The sequence below is a fragment of the Globicephala melas genome, chromosome 8 (assembly GCF_963455315.2).
Source record: "Globicephala melas chromosome 8, mGloMel1.2, whole genome shotgun sequence".
NCBI lineage: Eukaryota > Metazoa > Chordata > Mammalia > Artiodactyla > Delphinidae > Globicephala > Globicephala melas.
This window is the reverse complement of record NC_083321.1, coordinates 98,980,789-99,001,729: the sequence shown is the minus strand read 5'-3', so window position 1 is coordinate 99,001,729 and position 20,941 is coordinate 98,980,789. Positions and strand designations below refer to the sequence as shown.

Here is a 20,941-nt window from a genome sequence, read left to right as displayed (position 1 = left end):
TTGTGTTAGTTTCAACTGTACTGCAAAGTGAATCAGCTATATGTATACATATATCCCCTCTTCTTTCGGATTGCCTTCCCAGTTAGGTCACCACAGAGCACTGAGCAGAGTTCCCTGTGCTGTACAGTAGGTTCTCATTAGTTATCTATTTTATGCATAGCATCAATAGCGTATGTATGTCAATCCCAATCTCCCAATTCATCCCACCGCCACCTCTTTCCCCCTTGGTATCCATACGTTTGTTCTCTACGTCTGTGTCTCTATTTCTGCTTTGTAAATAAGATCATCTATACCATTTTTTTTTGAGATTCCACATATGTGCATTAATGTACGATATTTGTTTTTCTCTTTCTGACTTACCTCACTCTGTATAAACAAGACGAAAAGACAACCCACAGAACGGGAGAATATATTTGCAGATGAAGCAACGGAAAAAGGATTAATCTCCAAAATATACAAACAGCTCACGCAGCTCAATACCAAAAAAACAAACAACCCAATCAAAAACTGGGCGGAAGATCTAAATAGACATTTCTCCAAAGAAGACATACAGATGGCCAACAAACACATGAAAAGATGCTCAACATCACTAATTATTAGAGAAATGCAAATCAAAACTACAATGAGGTATCACCTCACACCAGTCAGAATAACCATCATCAAAAAATAAACACTATCTGGGCTTCCCTGGTGGCGCAGTGGTTGAGAGTCCGCCTGCTGATGCAGGGGACACGGGTTCGTGCCCCTGTCCGGGAAGATCCCACATGCCGCGGAGCGAGTGAGCTATGGCCGCTGAGCCTGCGGTCCGGAACCTGTGCTCCGCAAAGGGAGAGGGCACAACAGTGAGAGGCCCGTGTACCGCAAAAAAAATAATAAACACTATCTTTTGATCCCAGTTTTCCTCCTTACTTTCCCTCAGTTGGTTCAGAATTTGGGGTGGGGAGAGAGAGGTATTATATACTGACCTTCTTAAACACTGACAGGTATGCTTATTGTCAACAAGTCTACCAGGTACTGTGGCAATTTACATTCACTCCCAAGAGCAGTATAAGTGACTTCCGGCTGTTCCACATCATCCACTTAGTGTTGTCAGACTTAAATTTTGCCAATTTATGAATGAGAAATTGTATCTCATTATTGTTTAATTTACATTTTCCTTACTGGGGAGGCCGAACATGTTTTTGCTGTTTGCTTATTCGACTTGGGTTTCCTCTTCTGCTCTTATTTTTTGTCTATTTGTCTAATTTATTCCTCTTAATGATCTGCAGGAATTCATAAAACATTTTTGGTAAAACATATTTGAAACATACAAATAAGAATAAAGGATAATATTAAAAAATTCATGTTTCCATCACCCAGCTTCATTAAATTGTCTTATTTGTTTTTATTCATCGCCTTATTTGCTTCAGATTAAAAAAAAACAGAGAAACATCCACAATGGGCACTCTGTATCCATGGGGGAGTCCTGTAACCAAGCCCCAAGGATCCCGAGGGACAACTGTATACACCTGAGATCCTTTTGGTTCCCTTCTCCAATCCTACTCCCCTCCATTCCCCCCACAGTAATCACTATCATGAATTCAGTGTTTACCATATTCTCATGCATAGTTTTTATACCAAGTAGGAGTTATATTCAGGATACTAATCTTTGTTAATTTTATGCATTTTGAACTACAAATATCTCCTCTCGTTCTGTGCTATGTTCTTCACTTTGCTTATGTGTTTTTTGATATTTGAAAGTTTTAAATTTTAATGTGATCATGTTTATCAGATGTTTCCTTTATGGTTTGTGCTTTTTGTGTTATGTTTTAAAAATTCGTTCTCCATCTTTCCTGTATTCTTTTTGTGGATGTATGTTTTATCTCCTTGATGAATATCTATGGTCCCTTGAGGAAAGAAAGACTCATGATTTGTGTACTTCTTTCATCCTCTACGTTGTTAATTCCAGTAACTCCCAACTGGTAGGTCAGAAACACCTGATTGGTGGACAGTAGCTTGTTGTCTTTCTCTGCAGATCAGGCTGTAGCTGCTGCCCTCTTTAGTCACTATCTTGGGTCCTTTCCTTTCTTTTCCTTTTTTGTTTCATATCTACATTTCTCCTTCTCATTCTTTTACACAGGACTCACAAGTTTAGAAGCATATCAGTTGCAGCTGAAAACTATTAAAAATAAAGGGGATTAATTGGCTCATACAAGTGGTAAGTCCTCGGACTTCAGCTTTGATTCAGCAGGTCCTTGACATGATCACTAAAAGAACAGGTACGATGTCTTTCTTTTTGCCCTACTTCCTACCGGGTCAGCTTTATTCTAAAGCTTGTTCTCCCTTGCAGCCACATGACATTTTTATGTCTGATTTTGGAGGTGGGGTCTGTCCTGAGCATTGAGGATGGTAAGATGCATCCCTGGGCTCTACCCATTAGATACAAATAGCATTCCTGCTCCCCACCCTGAGTGTGACAAGCAAATGGCTCCAGGCATTGTCAGATGTCTCCTGGGGGTGAAATCACCCCTGGTTGAGAGCTTCTATCCTAATTAGATAAGCTTAAATCGCATGTCTGGTCTTGGAATAATGAGAGCCGGCTGAGGGATGAAGGCGCTAATTGGCTTAAGCCGATCTGGATTTATTTCTAGAGCTGGCTCAACTTTTGGTCTGTGTTGATGAAGGGCAGAAATTAACGGGAAAATCTAGGTACTAGTAGAAAGGGGGACGGTGGAAGTGATACTGGATAGTCAAGAAATGGCCACCCCCAGAAAAATCTGATATGAAGCCCAAAGTGATAGCTAAGTGACCCTTGCTACTCTTTCCCATTTTAACATTCGATAGTCAATCAAAGCTAAGCTCTCACCATTAGCTCTTCCATTATTATAGAAAGAGAGGGAAGGAGGGAGGGAGGGAGAGAGACAGAGAGAGAGAGAGAGAGAGAGAGAGACAGAGAGAGAGAGATCTGGTGTTTTTTTCCACAAGAGCACTTAATTTCATCATAAGGAACCCCCCACCATTACCTCATCTAAACATAATTATCTCCCAAAGGCCCCAAATAAATCACAGTGGGGGTTAGGGCCTCAACATATGAATTTTGGAGGGGATGCAATTCAGTACATAGTATTACTATTTGGAATTTTGGTAATTAGAAGTCATTTAGAGAATAAATAGAAATGTATATTCTTCTGTTATAGATTAGCCCCTGATCAGCAGGTATGCCCATCATTGAATTTTTATGCAGATGACATTAGATGAAGAAAAGACTTTTTAGGGACTTCCCTGGCAGTCCAGTGGTTAAGACTTTGCCTTCCAATGCAGGGGGCACAGGTTCGATCCCTGGTGGGAGACCTAAGATCCCACATGCCTCGCGGCCAAAAAACCAAAACATAAAACAGAAGCAATATTGTAGCAAATTCAGCAAAGACTTTATAAATGGTCCACATCAAAAAGAAAAAAAACCTTTAAAAACAATTAGTGTTAAAAAAATTTTTTTAAATAGAAAAAAAAAGACTTTTTAAATGTGCAGATATGTCAGAGATTTTCACCTTACCTATCATAGGTTGGGTCCCCTGGGAATGGTTTTTTGGATCAACAGTTTAGTGAGTTTGAGTAGAAGTGATTGATAGGAGAGTATATTCAGGACCAATGCCTGTAGGGATGGTAGGGAAGCAGGACTGGATAGGGGACCAAGTTGAAATGTGATAAAGTTGCAACACAGCCTCAGCCAGTCCTATGGGCTGGGCTGGCCCTTCAGGGTTGCTTCAGTTTGAGGCAAAGGGCCCAGTCCTTGTACCACTGCAGTGGCTAGTCATTAGATGCAAGCTGTCTCCAGCGAGGGTGCAATCCAGGCTGAGGTGGCTCCCAAACGCTGAAGGCAATTCTTAGAAAGGAAGTGGCCTTCAGTCCTGAAGAAGTGGGGTGGGGTGGAGGCAGGTCTGGCCAGCACACCATAGGCTTACGTTAGCCAAGCAATCTGAAAGCAAGTGACTCTAAACTCATCGTCAGGATTGCACTGTAGTGATCATGTTTCTCTACCAATCGCATGTTAGGTCTCCAGCCAAGCATGCTTTCTACTGTCTCAAAAACAGGTTTTTCTGATAGCTTCCAAAATCGGTTTAATGCCTGGTTTATCAAACTGAGCCCTCCTTCGTAGTAATATAATTTCACTGGAATAAAATGCCTTGGTTCTTGGTCAGAAGCCTCTGAGACAGGTGTCTTCAGGGAGAGAATGATGGCCAATGTTCACACCTTCTCCATTATATCTGACCCCCTTGGGGTAGTGTGTTTATATAGTTCCTCTGGTGATTTCTTGGTCTTGGAGTGTTAACCATCCTCTGCCATGGTGTTTGGTAACGAGTGTGGTGGCTCTTGAGATTTTAGTCACAGTGACATCATCACCTGGCAGGGGTTTGCTTTTTTGCTCTACACAACAGAGACTGGTTACTCCCAAGCATATTCCATTCACGAAAATAGTTTCACATTGTGAAATATTGTATTTTGCATGTTCAGTCTCTTCTGACAGCCTCACAGGCATAAATAACTGTCGATCCCAGTAGCTCTATGTGTCTAAAGCACTTCAGATTGGAAATGGGTTTATTAACATCATAAATTGATACAAAATGGGTCGTCATTATACGCTCCTTAGAGATAGATGGGAGAGGGAAAAGAGGACTAAAAATGAAGAGCCGAAGTGCTAGTCCTATGTTTGTAAACTGCACTTTAGAAATATCCTCAGGTCGAGAGAGCTGCATGTGGGAAATTAGTACCTGGCTCCTGTATAATCTCCCCTCCTTCCCATGAAATAAGATCATGGGAAGAATTTCATAGGAGAAAACCCGCAGTTGAAGAAAATATGGTACCTGCTGAAATGTTTTCAAATGTTAGGAAACTCAAACTCAAGTTGTTTTGAGGTACAGAGAGGAACTACTGGGTTAATTTTATTGAGAAATTAGGGAAGTCAGTGTTTCGTTTGCTTTAGAACAACAACAAAAGTGAATGATATTATTAAGTATGGAAAATTATTAAACATTGAAATAAATGTTTGCTTAATTAGAAAATTTTGACATTGACCCATGTTCTAAAATATTTTTTTAAATGCAGTACTTTAAGATGAAGATTATTTTAAAATAAAGTGTTATGGGGACTTCCTTGATGGTCCAGTGGTTAAGATTCCGTGCTTCCACCGCAGGGGTCATGGGTTCGATCCCTGGTCAGGGAACTAAGATCCGACCTGCCGCATGGCAGGGCCAAAAAAAATAATAATAATAATATTTTTTTTTAAATTAAAATAAAGTGTTCTGGACTAGAATAAATGTATGAAAAGGTAAACATATTTTGTTAAAGTAAATCTACTCTGATTTAAAAAAGAAGTGAATGATATATGTTTAGAGGCGGAATGACAGCAACAATCAGATTCTTATCTGGGCCTCACCTCTCACTCACAGAGACACGGATCGAGCTCCGTACACAGTGCAACAGAGAGCACGTCCCTCCAGATTATACTGGACTTATACTTATTAAAGAGGACTGATTGACGATCTTGATAGAAGGTTGCTATCCTCTAGGTACAGTGTTCATACGAACGTTTTATGAAAAATTCACGTTCACGAACTCTCACACGTGGCTGCTCACAGAGCAACATTTTGCATGTATTTTGAAAACGGTTTCCGTGTTTTCTCTCTCACACGATTTTCAGATTCTCCTAGACTCCAAAGCTCTTTCTTTTGGGAGATTCCCCTGTTTGCATCTCACAGCTCCAAGGAACACCGTTCACATTGCAATTTCTATGGCAGGCGACTTAAATCTCTACATGCCTGTGTTTGTTAACCCCTCCTTCACTGCTTTAACTATTTCCTTTTTTCTCGGTGCTTCCCTAGCCTTTGGTTTTGACAAAAAATTTAATAAATGGCGCAGTGTAGTGAGAAGCCATGTGGATTAAAGTACTGTGATGGGTATTTGTTGTTTGCTGCCCGGCATCCATTACCCCTTCCTCCTGACATTACTCTGTTTCCCTCAAGGAACTTCAAATTGCCTTGACTTTCACCCAGGTGACCCCTTACCCCAGGGGCGGGATCTGACGGTGATCGGTGTACTCCAATTAGCATATTCTTTTCCCCAGACCTCAATGATCCATTCAGGGATGGATGTATAACCCAATCAGAGATAGTTTGACAGAAGGGATATTTGTTAGGACTTCTCCCACTTCTGTTTAAGCCACCAGAAATAACTCACCCTTTCTGGCTGCATGTTAAAAAGGCTGTGAACAAAGTAGCAAATCCCTATCCTCCAAGAGCATACGTTCCAGCAGCAGGAAACAGGCAGTAAACAGGTTGGATGGAATGGTGTTCAGAAACAAGGAGAAAGATTAAAAAGGTAAGGAAAAGTGGTTAGAGAGGTAATGGGAGGCAAGATCTGCAAAGAACTCTGTAGACCGTTATCAAGACTTTAGCTTTGACTCGGAGTGAGATGAGAAACCACTGGGGGTTTTAGGAAGAGCAGTCACATGATATGACATAAATTATAACAGGACATTCTGGCCTCTGTGTTGAAAGGGGAAAAGAATGGAGGCGGGGAGATCAGTTATGACAGCTACGAGGCTGTAGTTTATTGAAATATTGGTTCCAATTCTTCACTCCTCAATAGAATTAAATCTAGAGAGAGAGGGAAGCATATCTATAAAGAAATTGTGAGTGCAGCTTTTGACACATGGAGCTGACTAGAGTCAAACACACAGAAAACCCACAAAGTTTCTTGGAAAAGTTTATTGGCAAAGCATTGCCAACAACTAAAAGAGGCTGAGGGTGTGCAAGATGTAAACATCTTTGTACTCTCAGTTTTCTACAGACAGGAATCAGGTTGAGACACATCCACCCAAAAGGGTAATTTTCCAATGCCCTTTCCAAGGAAAGATGTATGGAAGATGACGGAAAAAGAATGATTGCCTAGATTATAGAAATAAGAGCTATGGAGACTAGACTGGACAGTCATTCTTAGGGAGCAGAACCAGCGCTTAATCATGAAACATTATCTCCCCTCCCCAAATAGAGGAACCTGAGGACCTTTGCTCAGTGGGATTTTATAATTGGTTTGGACCAGTGACTGCTATTTGCTTCCATTATTCTCCTTTATAAATGAGAGTACTTTTTAGTGGTTATGTTATCCCTGTCCATTAGTTGTGGTATGTTGGGCGTACGAGAAGACACTTGCTTTTTTTTCTTTTTCTGGCCACGCCACACAGCTTGTAGGATCTTCGTTTCCTGACCAGGGATCGAACCCATGCCCTCGGCAGTGAAACCACTGGACTGCCAGAGAATTCCCAACACACTTGCTCTTTTAATTCACAGGTCTCTACATCAAGAAGAGCCATATCAGGACCTGATGTGGATCCTGGACTTCAAGGATTTGATGGGTCTTTTAGGGGCCGTGGGATAGGAATGAATGTATTGTGCATGTCAAAAGGACGTGAATATTTATAACCAAGAGTGCAGACTGTGGTAGATTGAGTTATTGGTTCCTCACAACTCTTCACTACCTCTTCATAGTAGTACTATGCATACACGAGGCCTTTGCCACAGTTGCATGGTAAGCAGTGTATTTCCTCACCTCTTGACTTTGGGCTCGGTCACATGACTTTGTTTGGTCAATGGGATGTTAGTGGAAGTGTTAGGAGCAAAAGCTTGAAATATTCTCCTATGTTGGCTTTTCCCGCTTGTGCTTCTGTGACCACCATGAAAAGAGCATGCCCCGGGTAGCATTTTCAGCGTGGGCTCTGAATAGGACACATGAAGCAAAGGGACTGCAATTGACACTTGGGCTCACGGCTTGAAGCAGACCTTCCCCAGCTAACCCACAAACCCTTAGCTTAGAGCAGACCTGAATCTACTCTCAAGCTTGAAGTCCAGCGCAGCTCAGCTAAAGTCTACATGGATCTACAGGTCCATGAGAAAAAATAATTGTTTTAGATCACTGAATTTGGAATGGGTTGTGCAGCATTAGTGTGGCAATGACCAATATAGAGGTAACTGCAGTAATTCATGAGAGAGCTGATGGGAACAAGGACCAGGGTGGTAACAACAGAAGTGGTCAGATTCTGGGTATATTTTAGCAACTAAGTCCACAGGTTTTGCTGATAGATTGTAAACGGGGTGTGAGAGAAGGAGATGAGTTGGGGATGAATTCTAGGTTTTTGGCTTGAGCAAGCAGAAGACTGGAATGGCCATTTTTCAGAGATGGGAAAAACTGAGAGAACTGAAGATTTGAGGGGTATTATCAGGAGCACAAACATGCTACTGGACATGTTGTTTGAGTTGCATATAAACATCCAAATAGGGATGTGCGGTAGGCAGTTGATTATACAAGTTTGGAGCTGGAGTGGAGAAAGGTCCAATATATGCAGGTGCACATCTGGGAGTGATCGGTATGCAGGTGGCTTTTAAAGCCGAGACTGGATGAGATTCACAGGTATGTATGATCACTTGAAAAGAGGTCCAAGGACTGAGCCTCGGGGCATTTTAGTATTTGGTGGTTGAGGAGTTGAAGGATTAGCAGCAAAGGAGATTGAGAAGAAGCAGCCAGAGAGATAAGAGGAAAATCAGACACATGCAAATAAAGTATTAATTCATATGTATGGTCCTAACACACCACACCCATTCCTCTTCTACCTTCTCCTCTTTCTTTTCCTCCTCCACCAAAAATATCACCATCCCTAGATTTGTGTGTGTGTGTGTGTGTGTGTGTGTATACTGACTATATGGAAGGCACAGTTTTAATCACTTCACATGTATATTAGAATTATTGAAAAAGTTAACTGGTACCTTTTTTTGCCCCGCTATATATTCACTGGGAAAAAACTTTTTCTCTTCTGGTCTTCTCTCCAGGACAGGGAAGTCAAGTCTTTGCCTAATTTGGAGTCCCCTTGATAATCTCCCAAGCAGGATGAATTTGTTTGGGGTGGAAAGTGGTTGGATTGGAATAGGTGCTTTGAATGGAATGAGGGAATGAAGAGCTGGAATCCTGGAAGACAGTTAAATTTTTTCTCTCTAAGCCTGGGAGAAGGGGGTTAAGGATGGGTGGAAGGGGTCCATTGGGTATTAGAGACTTGTGTTTAGCTAGCACATAGCTCTCTACTGGCAGTAAGACCTTGGAAGAGGGATGGCTGCCTGGAGGTGAGTGGAGATCAGAGGATGAATGTCACAACCTGGAAATCATTGGCATAAGTCGTCTGTATTTGGGTGGAGAAGATCACTTGGGTGAACTTCTGTTGTAGAGCCTAATAAAGGCTCTGATAGGACAGGGCAATCGGGTAACTCAAATGGGGTACCTTTCTGCTTTGCAAAAAGATAATGTCTGAGCTTAAGACAAGGATCTCAGTGTATGCAGTTGATGTGCATAACATACAGCTGGTTTTAGAAGCTCTTCAAGTCTGAGCCGCCCAAGCATGTTATTGAGCTTTGGGGAATAATGGCTGTGTGACTATGAACTAAGAGAGGTCTCACCCTAGAACCAAAGCCTGGGACATCCATTGTGGTGCAGACAGGAATATTAACCAGCCAGGACATTACCTCAGTCTGCTGCTCGTAGACGGCAACAACATTAATTAAATGTTAAGACTCCACTTTCTCTCCATTTTGTTTTGGGAAGGGAACTGCATCTTTTGGTCTAAGACATGAACCCTGCAGTTTCTTGGATATTCTAGGGTGGGGAAGCCTCAAAAAGGGAAAACTGAACTTTCTAAAAATAAGGCACCAGTAGCTTGAATGGTTCATTGGAAAAAAAAAAAAAAAAGGCATAGGCTCCTGAGTTTGTGAAATAGGTATTATCATTTACACATTAAAGAAACTTGGGAAGTTTTAGCTAAAGAAGAGAGCATTTATGATGTTATGATAACTTTTGTTTTTTGCAAATGTTATGCATTAGTCTTATTCTGTGTGGTTCTGGAGAGCAAGACAATAAAAAAAAAAAAGAAAACTGTCAACAGCTGCATGAGTGTAAGAGCAGATATTTACTACTAAATCCCAGCACATGAATTGTGCGCAATACATTTTTTTTCAATAAAAGATTGCATACATGACAAATGAAAACCAATGGGTGAAACTTACAGGGAGACAGATTTTTGACTCAACTTATCTTCTAATAATTTGAGTTATTCAAAAATTAAATGGACTATCTTTGAAAAGCAGTGGAATTCTCTACTACTGGGAGTGAAAGAGGAGCCAAAGGACTATTTTTCAGGGATGTGATAGAGAGGAGTTATTCATTAGATAATGGTTGAATCACACAGCCTCTGAGATCTCTGAAAACTCAGATACTCCAGCTTTGTAACTCTAAATCCAAGGGTCTCTAGACATAGACCTGGGAGAAGTATAAGTAAGACTCATGATCTCAGAGAAGTCTTCAAGAGGCATGGGTTCAATGGCATGTTTATTAAACACATGCTCGCGACAGATTTTCACAACAGCAACAAATGTTATTTCACTACCTCAAATCTCACTTATTAAGAAAAATAAGACAGTCACAACAAGGTTGATGGATTTGGATTTTTTCGTGTTTTCTGGGGTGTAAAGCCAGCCTCCTCACTCGTTTTCCTCTGTTTTTTCTTGAAGATCACTCGATTTCATTTTCTTTACCTTCTCTCTGGCTAAATGTCCCCGGAAGGCTGCTTGGATTTTGATAGCAGCATTTTCCTCCATGTCCTTGTCTTTTTCAGAAGATTCATTCTCAGAGAGGAGAAAAAGTAAGAGACTTCTTAAGCATCTCATATTTTGATGCTATAAAAATAAGTGTATAAACTTAATCAACTTAGGGATGTAACAATTGGGATGGGTTGCTTCCTGAAGGAATTTTATATATCATCACGTTGTATATGTACCAAATGGTGAATGCCAAAATATCAGACATCTTGTTTTGTCACTCTTTGATATGTCTCTGCAATAAAAGATCATTGCCAACTTCTTCCCCGCAAAACAGCTCCTATTCAACATTTTTTTGGGGAAAATAAGTGAGAATCCTTGAAGCAGGGTAAAAATGCCAAGAAGGGGCTTCCCTGGTGGCGCAGTGGTTGAGAGTCCGCCTGCCGATGCAGGGGACACGGGTTCGTGCCCCGGTCCGGGCAGATCCCACATGCCGCGGAGCGGTTGGGCCCATGAGCCATGGCCGCTGAGCCTGCGCGTCCGGAGCCTGTGCTCCGCAACAGGAGAGGCCACAACAGTGAGAGGCCCGCGTACCGCAAAAAAAAAAAAAAAAAAGCCAAGAAGAATAGTAAATGTGCTGTTTCAAAATAATCATGATTACACAAAATGGATTATTTTTAATTTCTCAATGATTAGCTAATTAAAATCATACATTTAAAATGAAATGCCAAAGAGGAATCCATTTAGTCCAATAAAATCAGTTTTAACATGGTTGGTTGAATTTTTGTACACAGCTTCCTTTTTAAAAAAAATTTAGGTATAATTTACAGAGAGTGAAATGCACAGATCTTAAGTGTACAGGTCAATAGATATATAGCTTTTAATATATTTTTTAAATTAAAAAAGTGATACACATACATTTAAAAACTTAAATACCACTGGTAGTGAAATTTTCTCCATCTTCCCAAATCCTATACCTAAAAGGTAACCCATCATCATGGATTGAGTATATATATCCTTCTAAAATTTCTCTATATACAAATGTATTCATATGGGTATATATTTGCCTTTTTATTAAAAAAATGAGATCATGCTAATCACAATGTTCTGCAGCTACTTTTCCCATGTAACAATGTATCTTGGTTCCCTTTTTCCCTTTTTTTATGTTATTCAGTATATAATTCTGCCCATTCCTTTTTTTTTTTTTTATGATACCATTGTAGTCCATTGTACTGATATACTTTGATTTATTTACTCATTCTCCTACTAATGGACCTTTGGGTTGTTCAACCACCCCCTCCCCCCATGGCAAAGAGGCAAATCTATCTCTTAAACTTTATTTTTATTTATTTTTTGCGGTACGCGGGCCTCTCACTGTTGTGGCCTCTCCCGTTGCAGAGCATAGGCTCCGGACGCGCAGGCTCAGCGGCCATGGCTCACGGGCCCAGCCACTCCGCGGCATGTGGGATCTGCCCGGACCGGGGCACGAACCCGCGTCCCCTGCATCGGCAGGCGGACTCTCAACCACTGTGCCACCAGGGAAGCCCCTAGCTCTTAAACTTTAATATGCAAACAGATTGGTATAAAATCCTCTGAGATGATGCCCTAATGTGGGCAAATGAATTATGCTGAAGTTGGAAATCAATGGGCTCTCAATTCAAAGTCATAAAAACCTGTGTAAGGGCACCCATTAAAGATGTAAGGAAATGACACTACCTTCCTTCTTTCCTGACCTCCCACTGCATCTTATGCTAATGTCAGGCTGACTGAGTTGCACTGATATAATTCTGAGATGACTTACAAAGGTTATAAGGTAAACTTATGACCCACTGGGTAGGAAGTAAGGTATTCCTGGAGGGGGATTGCCCATTTTGGGTGTCAATTATTGGGTAACTAACTGGGACATTAATACATGAAAAGAAACTCAGAAGTTTGGCCTTCAACACTGTAGACTGTGAGTTCTTCTTTCTCACTAGGCTTGGTCCTCTTGAATCTGGACTATGAAGCATATAGGCAGTGACATGCTGGTAAACGTTTAACAACTAGCTCTCCAGAAAAAAAAATTGGTCCTGATTTGTAGTATTTATCATGATCTTAATACTCCCACTGTGGCTGATTTCAAGCTATCAAAGTGATATTATTGAACACGGGGTTGTGTACATATGTGCATGACTGTCTCTTAAGAGCTGGCTTTAGCACACCACTGAATACAGGCATCCTTGAGAGTGGACCGAGCCTAACCCATTGTTGCTTGAATGTAGGCTGTCAGGCAGGAAGTCATTTTTGTAGAGCGAAATGCATGGAAGATGAGTAGGACTCATTGTGTAAAGCCATTTTATTTGGCTGTATGCAATTCCCCATGAGCTTCCTTTTGTTATGTCTGAACCTTTACCACTGTGTGGTGATGAAAAGTTAGTTAGTGAAAAGTTAGTGAAAAGTTCCTGAAGTGGAAGGTGAATCTGAAGGATGAAGACTGAGGCTGTATACCCTGAGAAAACCATAATTCAAAAAGACACATGCACCCCCAATGTTCACTGCAGCACTATTTACAATAGCCAGGTCATGGAAGCAACCTAAATGTCCATCAACAGATGAATGGATAAAGAAGATGTGGTACATATATACAATGGAATATTGCTCAGTCATAAAAAGGAACAAAATTGGGTCATTTGTAGAGACGTGGACGTACCTAGAGACTGTCATACAGAGTGAAGTAAGACAGAAAGAGAAAAACCAATATTGTATATTAACACATATGTGTGGAATCAAGAAAAATGGTACAGATGAACCTATTTGCAAAGCAGAAATAGAGACACAGACGTGGAGAACAAATGTATGGACACCAGTGGGGGGAAGGGGTGGGATGAATTCGGAGATTGGGATTGACATATATATACCACTGTGTATAAAATAGATAACTAATGAGAACCTGCTGTATAGCACAGGGAACTCTACTCAGTGCTCTGTGGTGACCTAAATGGGATGGAAATCCAAAAAAGAGGGGATATATGTATACGCATAGCTGATTCACTTCGCTGTACAGCAGAAACTAACACAACATTGTAAAGCAACTATGCCTCAATAAAAAATTTAAAAGAAAAGACTGAGGCTGTGATTTTTGTCTGTTCTTCCCCTTGGGGAGATTTTCCCATCCATAATCTTCTTCCATAATCTTGGAAAATAAGATTTTATTTTTAAGGGGAACAATGAGTTTTCCTTTATAAGAGGCACGGCTAAAATTGATCCACCAGTTAGTATATCACTGGTGCTAGTTATCTAAAAAGCAAAATCATGATTTTAGCAATATGGATAACAGACTGGATTCATATTTTGAGGATAATTTTAAATTGAGGGATGTCATTCTTTGTAGGAATCCAATAGTACATGGAAAATATAACTTACTAAGGCTGTCACCTCTTCCATAGATGTCTGAGACTTTTCCTTTTCAGGCTCACATTTCTCCAGTGGTTCTTGCTCCTAGAGGGGAGAGGGCCAAATAGACAGTATTTCCAAAACAGTAAAGTCTTGGATCAAACTGCTTAAAGGTAATTAAATATTACTTTAAGTTATTGATAAGTGGTGGGAATTAAACACATATTTTTTAACAAGGAAAGTAGGTTGGGAAAAGGGATAAAAGAAAACTCTCAAGGGAATATGCATAAACAAATATTAAAGACCAAGGAATTGGTTAAAAAAAGTTTGATCTTTTGTTTTTGGAATGTGTATAATATTGTTTTATATTAAAAACAAACCATTGTCTTAAACTAAAAGTTGATATGATGCTGTAATGAATCCTGAACAAGGAATAAAAAAGAGGTGCCAATAGTTTCTCAAACAGGAATGAAATAAATGCTATTGTATTCCATAGTATGAGGTCAAGTTGACTTTTAAATGATGTTTGTAGATTAAAAACTGAGTCAAAGAAGTAAGTTTTGCTGTAGGGAAGGATTTAAATAGAAAAAAATGGAAACCAGCTCCATTTATTTTGACATGGTTACTGAAATATTACTCCAGAATAGAAGCATGGTTAATTCAAAACCTTATGGGAAGAGCTTCTTTAATTCATAAAACATAAATTTAAGCACATATAAGCTAATCAAATAAAGGCTTTAGAATTCAAAAGAAGAAAAACCACTCTAAAATTGCTATGTGAATAAGATTTAACATTTTTCAACATTATTCCTTTGATTTCAATAAAACATGAACACAGAGAATCTACTTAAATGGAAATAAACAGAACACCCTCATATCTGGCAGGCACAGATGGATGGAACTTCACTTTTGAATTCATGGAATAAGTGACAGGGGGATTTCCTCAGGAAATCCCCCAAATCTACTGTGCAACACCATCAACATTTGACCTTTGTTAACTCCTTTTAATTCTAATATCTGCTGCTGCTTCACGGCTAATTATTATCATACTTGCCTAGAGTACTGCTTCTCAGATTTTAATGTACCTACAAGTTACTGTGTGGATCTTGTTAAAATTTAACCTCTAGCTGGGGTAGAGCCAGAGATTGAATTTCCACCAAGTTGCCAGTTGGAGGCAATGACGCTGGATCATACACAGCCTTTCTCAACCAGTGTTCCTCATTGGGATCATAGAACACAGAATCTTGAAGTGATTATTTTTCTCAATTTCCCAAAGGATGGTACATAAATAGAATCATTCTAGATACAAAGAAGAGACATTGATTCCTTACGTGCAATGGATGCCTTTGGCTTAGGGCTTAATTATTTTGAGGCGTCTTGGTTGAGAAAGACTGGTTCTGAGAATGCTGCTAAAGAGAAGATAGACTCTCTGAACAGATTGGCTTAATAGAGAAGACTCTATACCATTACCATCTTTAATTCTAATCAGTCTTTTGTAAGACGTCAATGATAATGAAATAATTGGACAAACAGCGTTTTATTTTATGAAATATCATTCATTAATTCAACCAATATTTATTGGGTATCTGCTATTGATAAGCACTGTGATACTCAATAACATTGGAACAACAAATGAAAGTAATTATTCTTTCACTTTCAAGTACGTGCTTCCTGTTGATCATCTTTAAATTTAACCTAAGTACTGTACACGATGCAGAAACCTTAGAAAAGAATTTCTTGCCAGAAAGAACAGCACAATCAAAAAGGTTTCATAAGATATTTGTGATGCCTCTCACAATATTCATGATTTTGGGAGATCCCAATAATCTCTGTATCGGAGACAGGAAGAAGAATTAACCAAATCCAACAGCTTCACGGGACCATACCTTGAATGCATGGTTGTTATAGAAGCGGTCATCTACCTTAGTCGCCCATTCTGCTGGATCAAAGTTGGTTTCTAAATAACAAAAATATAATAATTTCAGACTTACTTTGAGTTCATTAAAGTAAATGTAGACTAGTAACATAAAATGTTTTCTTTTTCAAATTATAGGTCCTTTACTGCCAGTTGAAAATTGTATTGACGCTGTACACAGCCTACTGCTGTAGATATAACCAGTGATTATTAAATATATGATTATGAATTAAACATTAGATGAACGCTTGAGGATATTTAGAAAGGCAGTTAAAAAGCCTAATTGCTGCTTTCAGAGTTTACAGTAAAATGGGAGAGACAGAGAACAAATGCTAATACTTAAATATAAGTATAGAAATTTATCGTTATATAATTATGGAAACATTATGTATTAGCAAACATGGGGGAAAATGTAACAAAAATAAATGTTAAATAGTAAGGAAGTTTGGAAAAGTGAAGGATGGGAGAAGTTTTTTAAAAATTAGGCATATTATGTAGTCAGTTGACATAGAAGTATTTAAACAGAATTTTTCTTTAACTTTTCATTATGAAGAATTTCAGATTTAGAAAGTAGAGAGGATAATAACAAATTTCCATGAGCACATTACTCAGATTCAACAATTATAATCTCATGATTGATCTTATTTTATTTGTAACTTCACTCACTTTCCTGCCCTTTCTTCTGATTATTTTCAAGCCAATCCCAGGCATCCTACTATCTTATCTACAAATACTTGCTTCAGTATGCATCTTTAAGATGTAAAGCCACAATACCATTATCACACCTAAAACTACTAACAATAATTCCTTAATATCATCAACTATCCAAATTTCTCCCATTGTCTAATATATTTTTGTTTATTTATTTTTTTACTGCTGATTTGTTCAAATCAGGACCCAAACAATGGGCACACAGAGCCTTTTGTTATGTCTTTTAAATCTCTTATAATTGAAACCTCCCTACCTCCCACCCCACATTTTTTTCCTTGCAATTTATTTGTTGAGGAAATTGAGTCATTTTTCCTTTGGAGTTTTCCACAGTTTAGATATCTGATTTCATTCCCGTTATGATTTTTTACCAAGTTCCTCTGCCTTTGAATTTCCTGTAGATTGCTAGTTAGATCTATAGGTCTTATCTGATTCAGGTTTGAGTTTTTTTTTTCAAGAATACTTCATAAGTAGCGCGGTATAATTCTGCCAGGAGATATATAATATCTGGTTGTTTCTCTTTATACAATTTTTATGGGCCCATTGATGATGACTGCTTAGATCATTTCTTTAGGGTTGCAAAATGGCAATATTCTAATTTGATCATTACTTCTTTATTTCTGGAGTACTCAATAAAAAATACTTTCCCTGTTTGGTTACCCTGAAATACAGTTCTTACATAAAAGGTAGGTTAAAGGTTTGATTCTTTTCCTTTATTTACCAGTTTTCAGATTAATCAGTTGGTACCTTAGGATCCTCTCAACGAGTTTTCTTGATTTTCTTTTTTAGTAAATAATTATGAATTAATGAATATTTAACAAATTGAACGAATTTCAATCCACTGCATTTATTAATCTTATTGATGCTCTAATTGTCCAAAATTGGCCAGTAGGGGCTTATTCAGGTGCTCAGATGTTCCTGAGTCCTTTGGAAACAACTCATAATCTTTGATAGTTTTCTTATTTTCTGGAATGGCAAGGTGTTGAGGCTCATCTTGCATATTTCCTGCCCAGTTTATGGGATTGGTTAGTTCTCCAAGAAGCTCTGGTTCCTGGAAGATGGTAGTTGGAGGCCAAAGTCTAGGGACTAGGTGCTCACTGGGACTGGGTTGGTCATTGTTTTGAGGCCTTTAAAAAATATAGAGAGCTAGAAAATAATACTTTCACTTTTCAAAGAGAAAATATATCATGAAGTCTGATGATATTTTTCAATTCAAATTTAGAATTATGGGATTTTATCAACTTCTTTCATTTTTATATTTGTATGTCATTTTTCTTACACTAAAAATCCTATTCCTAATAACAGTAGGACAGTTACTTATTTGCTATGTTCTACAATATATAAAAATTACAGAATAACTGCATTATAATATTATTAAATATTATTATTTTCAGTGATAACTGAAAACAATTTAAGATTTTTTTTAAAAACTTCATTTTATTTTTAGGCTGTATCCACCAGGAATGCACAAAGTACTGTGTTATAAAGTCTCTTGAAATAATTCTTTTTTGTGTGGTTATGTTACCCATTTAATACTAGTTAGGTTCATTTGTTTCACTTTGCTTCTAAATTTAGAAATTGCTTAACAATTAAAAAATTTAATTCTATTTTATAACTATGTGAAACATATATGATTTTGAATTTAAGATGTATTCAGACAAGTCTAGCTTCTGTCCTGTTCCCTCTGCTCTCTGTTCCTTCTCCTGCTAGAGGTAAATGTTTTTTTGCTTTTTTTTTTTTTAGAGGTAAATGTTAATTTTTTATAGATTTATTCTTCCATTTAAAAAATATAAATGAATGGTTATGTATTCATATCAACACCTCTTTGTTAGATAATTGGTAGCATACTAAATACATTTTTTTCCACCTTACTTTTATCACTTAATATATCCTGAGGGTCACTGCATAACATCATAGAGCTCTTCCTCGTTCCATTTTTGTTTGTTTGTTTACAGCTATACATTAATCAGTAGTGTAGATGTACTCAAGTTTATTCAAAAAATCCTCTATGATGAATATTTGGGTTCTTTCCTCAAGTAACAATAAATTGTAAAATGATTAAAAATGGAATGTTTATTTGCTTGTGACTATTTCTAGCCATCTTTACTACTCTGTTGGAATACTGTAATCAAAAGTAATGATGACAGCTTAAACAAAATGGTTGTTCTAGTCAGTGTTTTTAATAGAAACTTATAGCTGTAATAATTCTCATTTTGATCAGTGGGTCAGGTCTTGATTGTCATGAACCGTCAAAGCTGGGAATTTGGAAATTTTATTTATGGAAGTGAAGAAACTCTGCTTTAGCTCTCAACCAAAGAGTCACAGTTGGCAGGAATCTTAGTCTCTGGACAGGATGGAACCTTGGAAGTATAGAAAAAGAATATAAATTACCTTCCCAAGCTGGAAGTTCACTTTTCAAAGCAGTTTTTCTCTGTGCCTTTATTGAGGAACAGTTTCATATACCCCTGTGAATACCAACTTATTGAATCTAAGGAGTACAGAATTATTTTTTTTACAACACTTAATAATACTTTCAAGTAAAAAGAGTCAAAATGTAAAGAAAACCATAAACTCTCCTCCCAAGAAGAATAGACAGTCAACTGCCTGGGAGGCATAGGAACAGCATGTTGGAAAACAGACAGCTAGAGTGGGTGCTCTCCTGAGCTCCTCTTCCACCCCACGTGTCCATGAGAAATACAAAGAAGAGGGTCTGAGTGATAAACAGTAATCTTCAATAATGTGAAATAATGTGATTTAAGAGAGCCTGTCAAAAAGGCACATGCTGTTTCAAATAGCAAGAACTGTTAGTTGAAGATACCTGCCCCATAAAGGCTTTCTGTGGAATAGGAATGGTCTTAAGCAGGTCTCACCATAATCAAATGCTTAGTCTCTTATTTTTTAAAAAAATGCCGATTTTAAAAAAGCTTACTCTCTCTTTTCTCTAGAAGATTCTCAAAATATGCTGCTGCAAAAGCTGGTATATTGTCCGGTTGCTCCCTCAGAATCTCGCGTGTGAGCCCTTCAAGAAGATTCCCAAATCCTTGTGGAATTCGGTAGTGGGTGTTGGAGAATGGAATCGACATCTCCTTGGGAGGAACTGCCTATTGTACCTAGAGATTCATTAAAGAGTACTGCCTTTAAATTTGTCTGATTTTACTTATATAATCACAACTATGACAACAAATTACTTCTGAGACTCCAAATTTCTGGACTTCAGTCCTTTTTTTCCCCAACACAGCCCAAGTCCATCCATTTCTTCCAAAGAGTTTTGAATTTTTCCATTATTAGAATATTAAAAATATTTAATAGGTGAAATTATTTTTTAAAAATAATTTCCTCCCTCTTTGTCTTTAAAATGGTAATTTTTCCTATCCCACAGGAATTTAGAGAGAATGATTGTTAAAAATTCATCTTAAATTGCCGAAAAGACCCTGTTTAAGGTCTAAAATTAAAAAAACAGAGGAAAAAAAACCTAGTCCTTGTTATAGAAATTAATTTGTCGAGTGAATTAAGTTTCACACTTAGTCGTTCCCTTAGCTTCCACTTCTGAAGCATGACCTACAATGCCTCGTTGAAGCATCTATATACTCTGGAAGGGGCAGTGGGGACAGAGCGGCTGGGGGCAAAGTCATGATTTTGCAGTTCCAGCCTGCAAAGTTTGGGGATGCTTACATTTTCTGGTTTTGTCTCGACCCGGTCTTCTCTTCCTGTCTTGGAATACAAGGGTCAGATAAGGATAGCTGCTAAGCAGCGGGATGGGCTACTGAGTCTGCAAACAACACTCAGGGACCTGGCCTGTTTGTGAGAGTATCAATGCCGAATAAGGCCGGAAGCCGTGGTAGGGGTCTAGGTGGGGGACTAGTCGGTTTAATGAGGCCGAATCTATAGAGTTTTTCCTTCTTATTTTGAGGGAACAGGAAATGAGGCATTGAGTCATTCTAGGGTTGTGAAAAGGAAAAGACTCTGAACTAACGTGGGGAGTGGAGGGCGGTCGGAGGGGGAACACTGGTCTAGTCGGGGGCGGCACGGCGAGGATCTGGGATTTCGGACTCGCTGCTTGGCTCCCAGTCTGCCCTAGGCTTCCCAGAATGCGGCGGGGATCCTGAGAGAATACGAGAGGCGAAGGGAAAAGGCGAGGTCTCGATTTCGGAAAGGAAACGGGGTAAACCGCCTCACCTCTCAGGTCTCTCAGAGCTGGAGCTGATGGTTCAGGTTGTGTTTTCTCGTTGCCGGGAAACCGTGTTTTGTTTTGTTTTTTCCATTCAACTACGGCGGCCGAGGAGAGGCACGGGCCCTCCCGGAAGCCGCGGACAGTTTCGCGGACTGAACGGCCTGG

General features: G+C 38.9%; 1 protein-coding gene across 1 annotated transcript; it reads right to left on the bottom strand.

The window, feature by feature from the left end:
* Positions 1 to 10,072: 10,072 nt before the first annotated feature.
* On the bottom strand, positions 10,073 to 20,919 carry SPA17 (sperm autoantigenic protein 17). Its single transcript, XM_030839994.2, has 5 exons — positions 20,782 to 20,919; positions 19,535 to 19,715; positions 15,869 to 15,939; positions 14,013 to 14,087; positions 10,073 to 10,697 (listed from the first exon to the last, which is right to left on the bottom strand). Exons 2-5 carry the CDS (start codon positions 19,686 to 19,688, stop codon positions 10,554 to 10,556), a joined length of 444 nt encoding a protein of 147 aa, XP_030695854.1. The 5' UTR covers positions 19,689 to 19,715; positions 20,782 to 20,919; the 3' UTR covers positions 10,073 to 10,553.
* Positions 20,920 to 20,941: the final 22 nt, after the last annotated feature.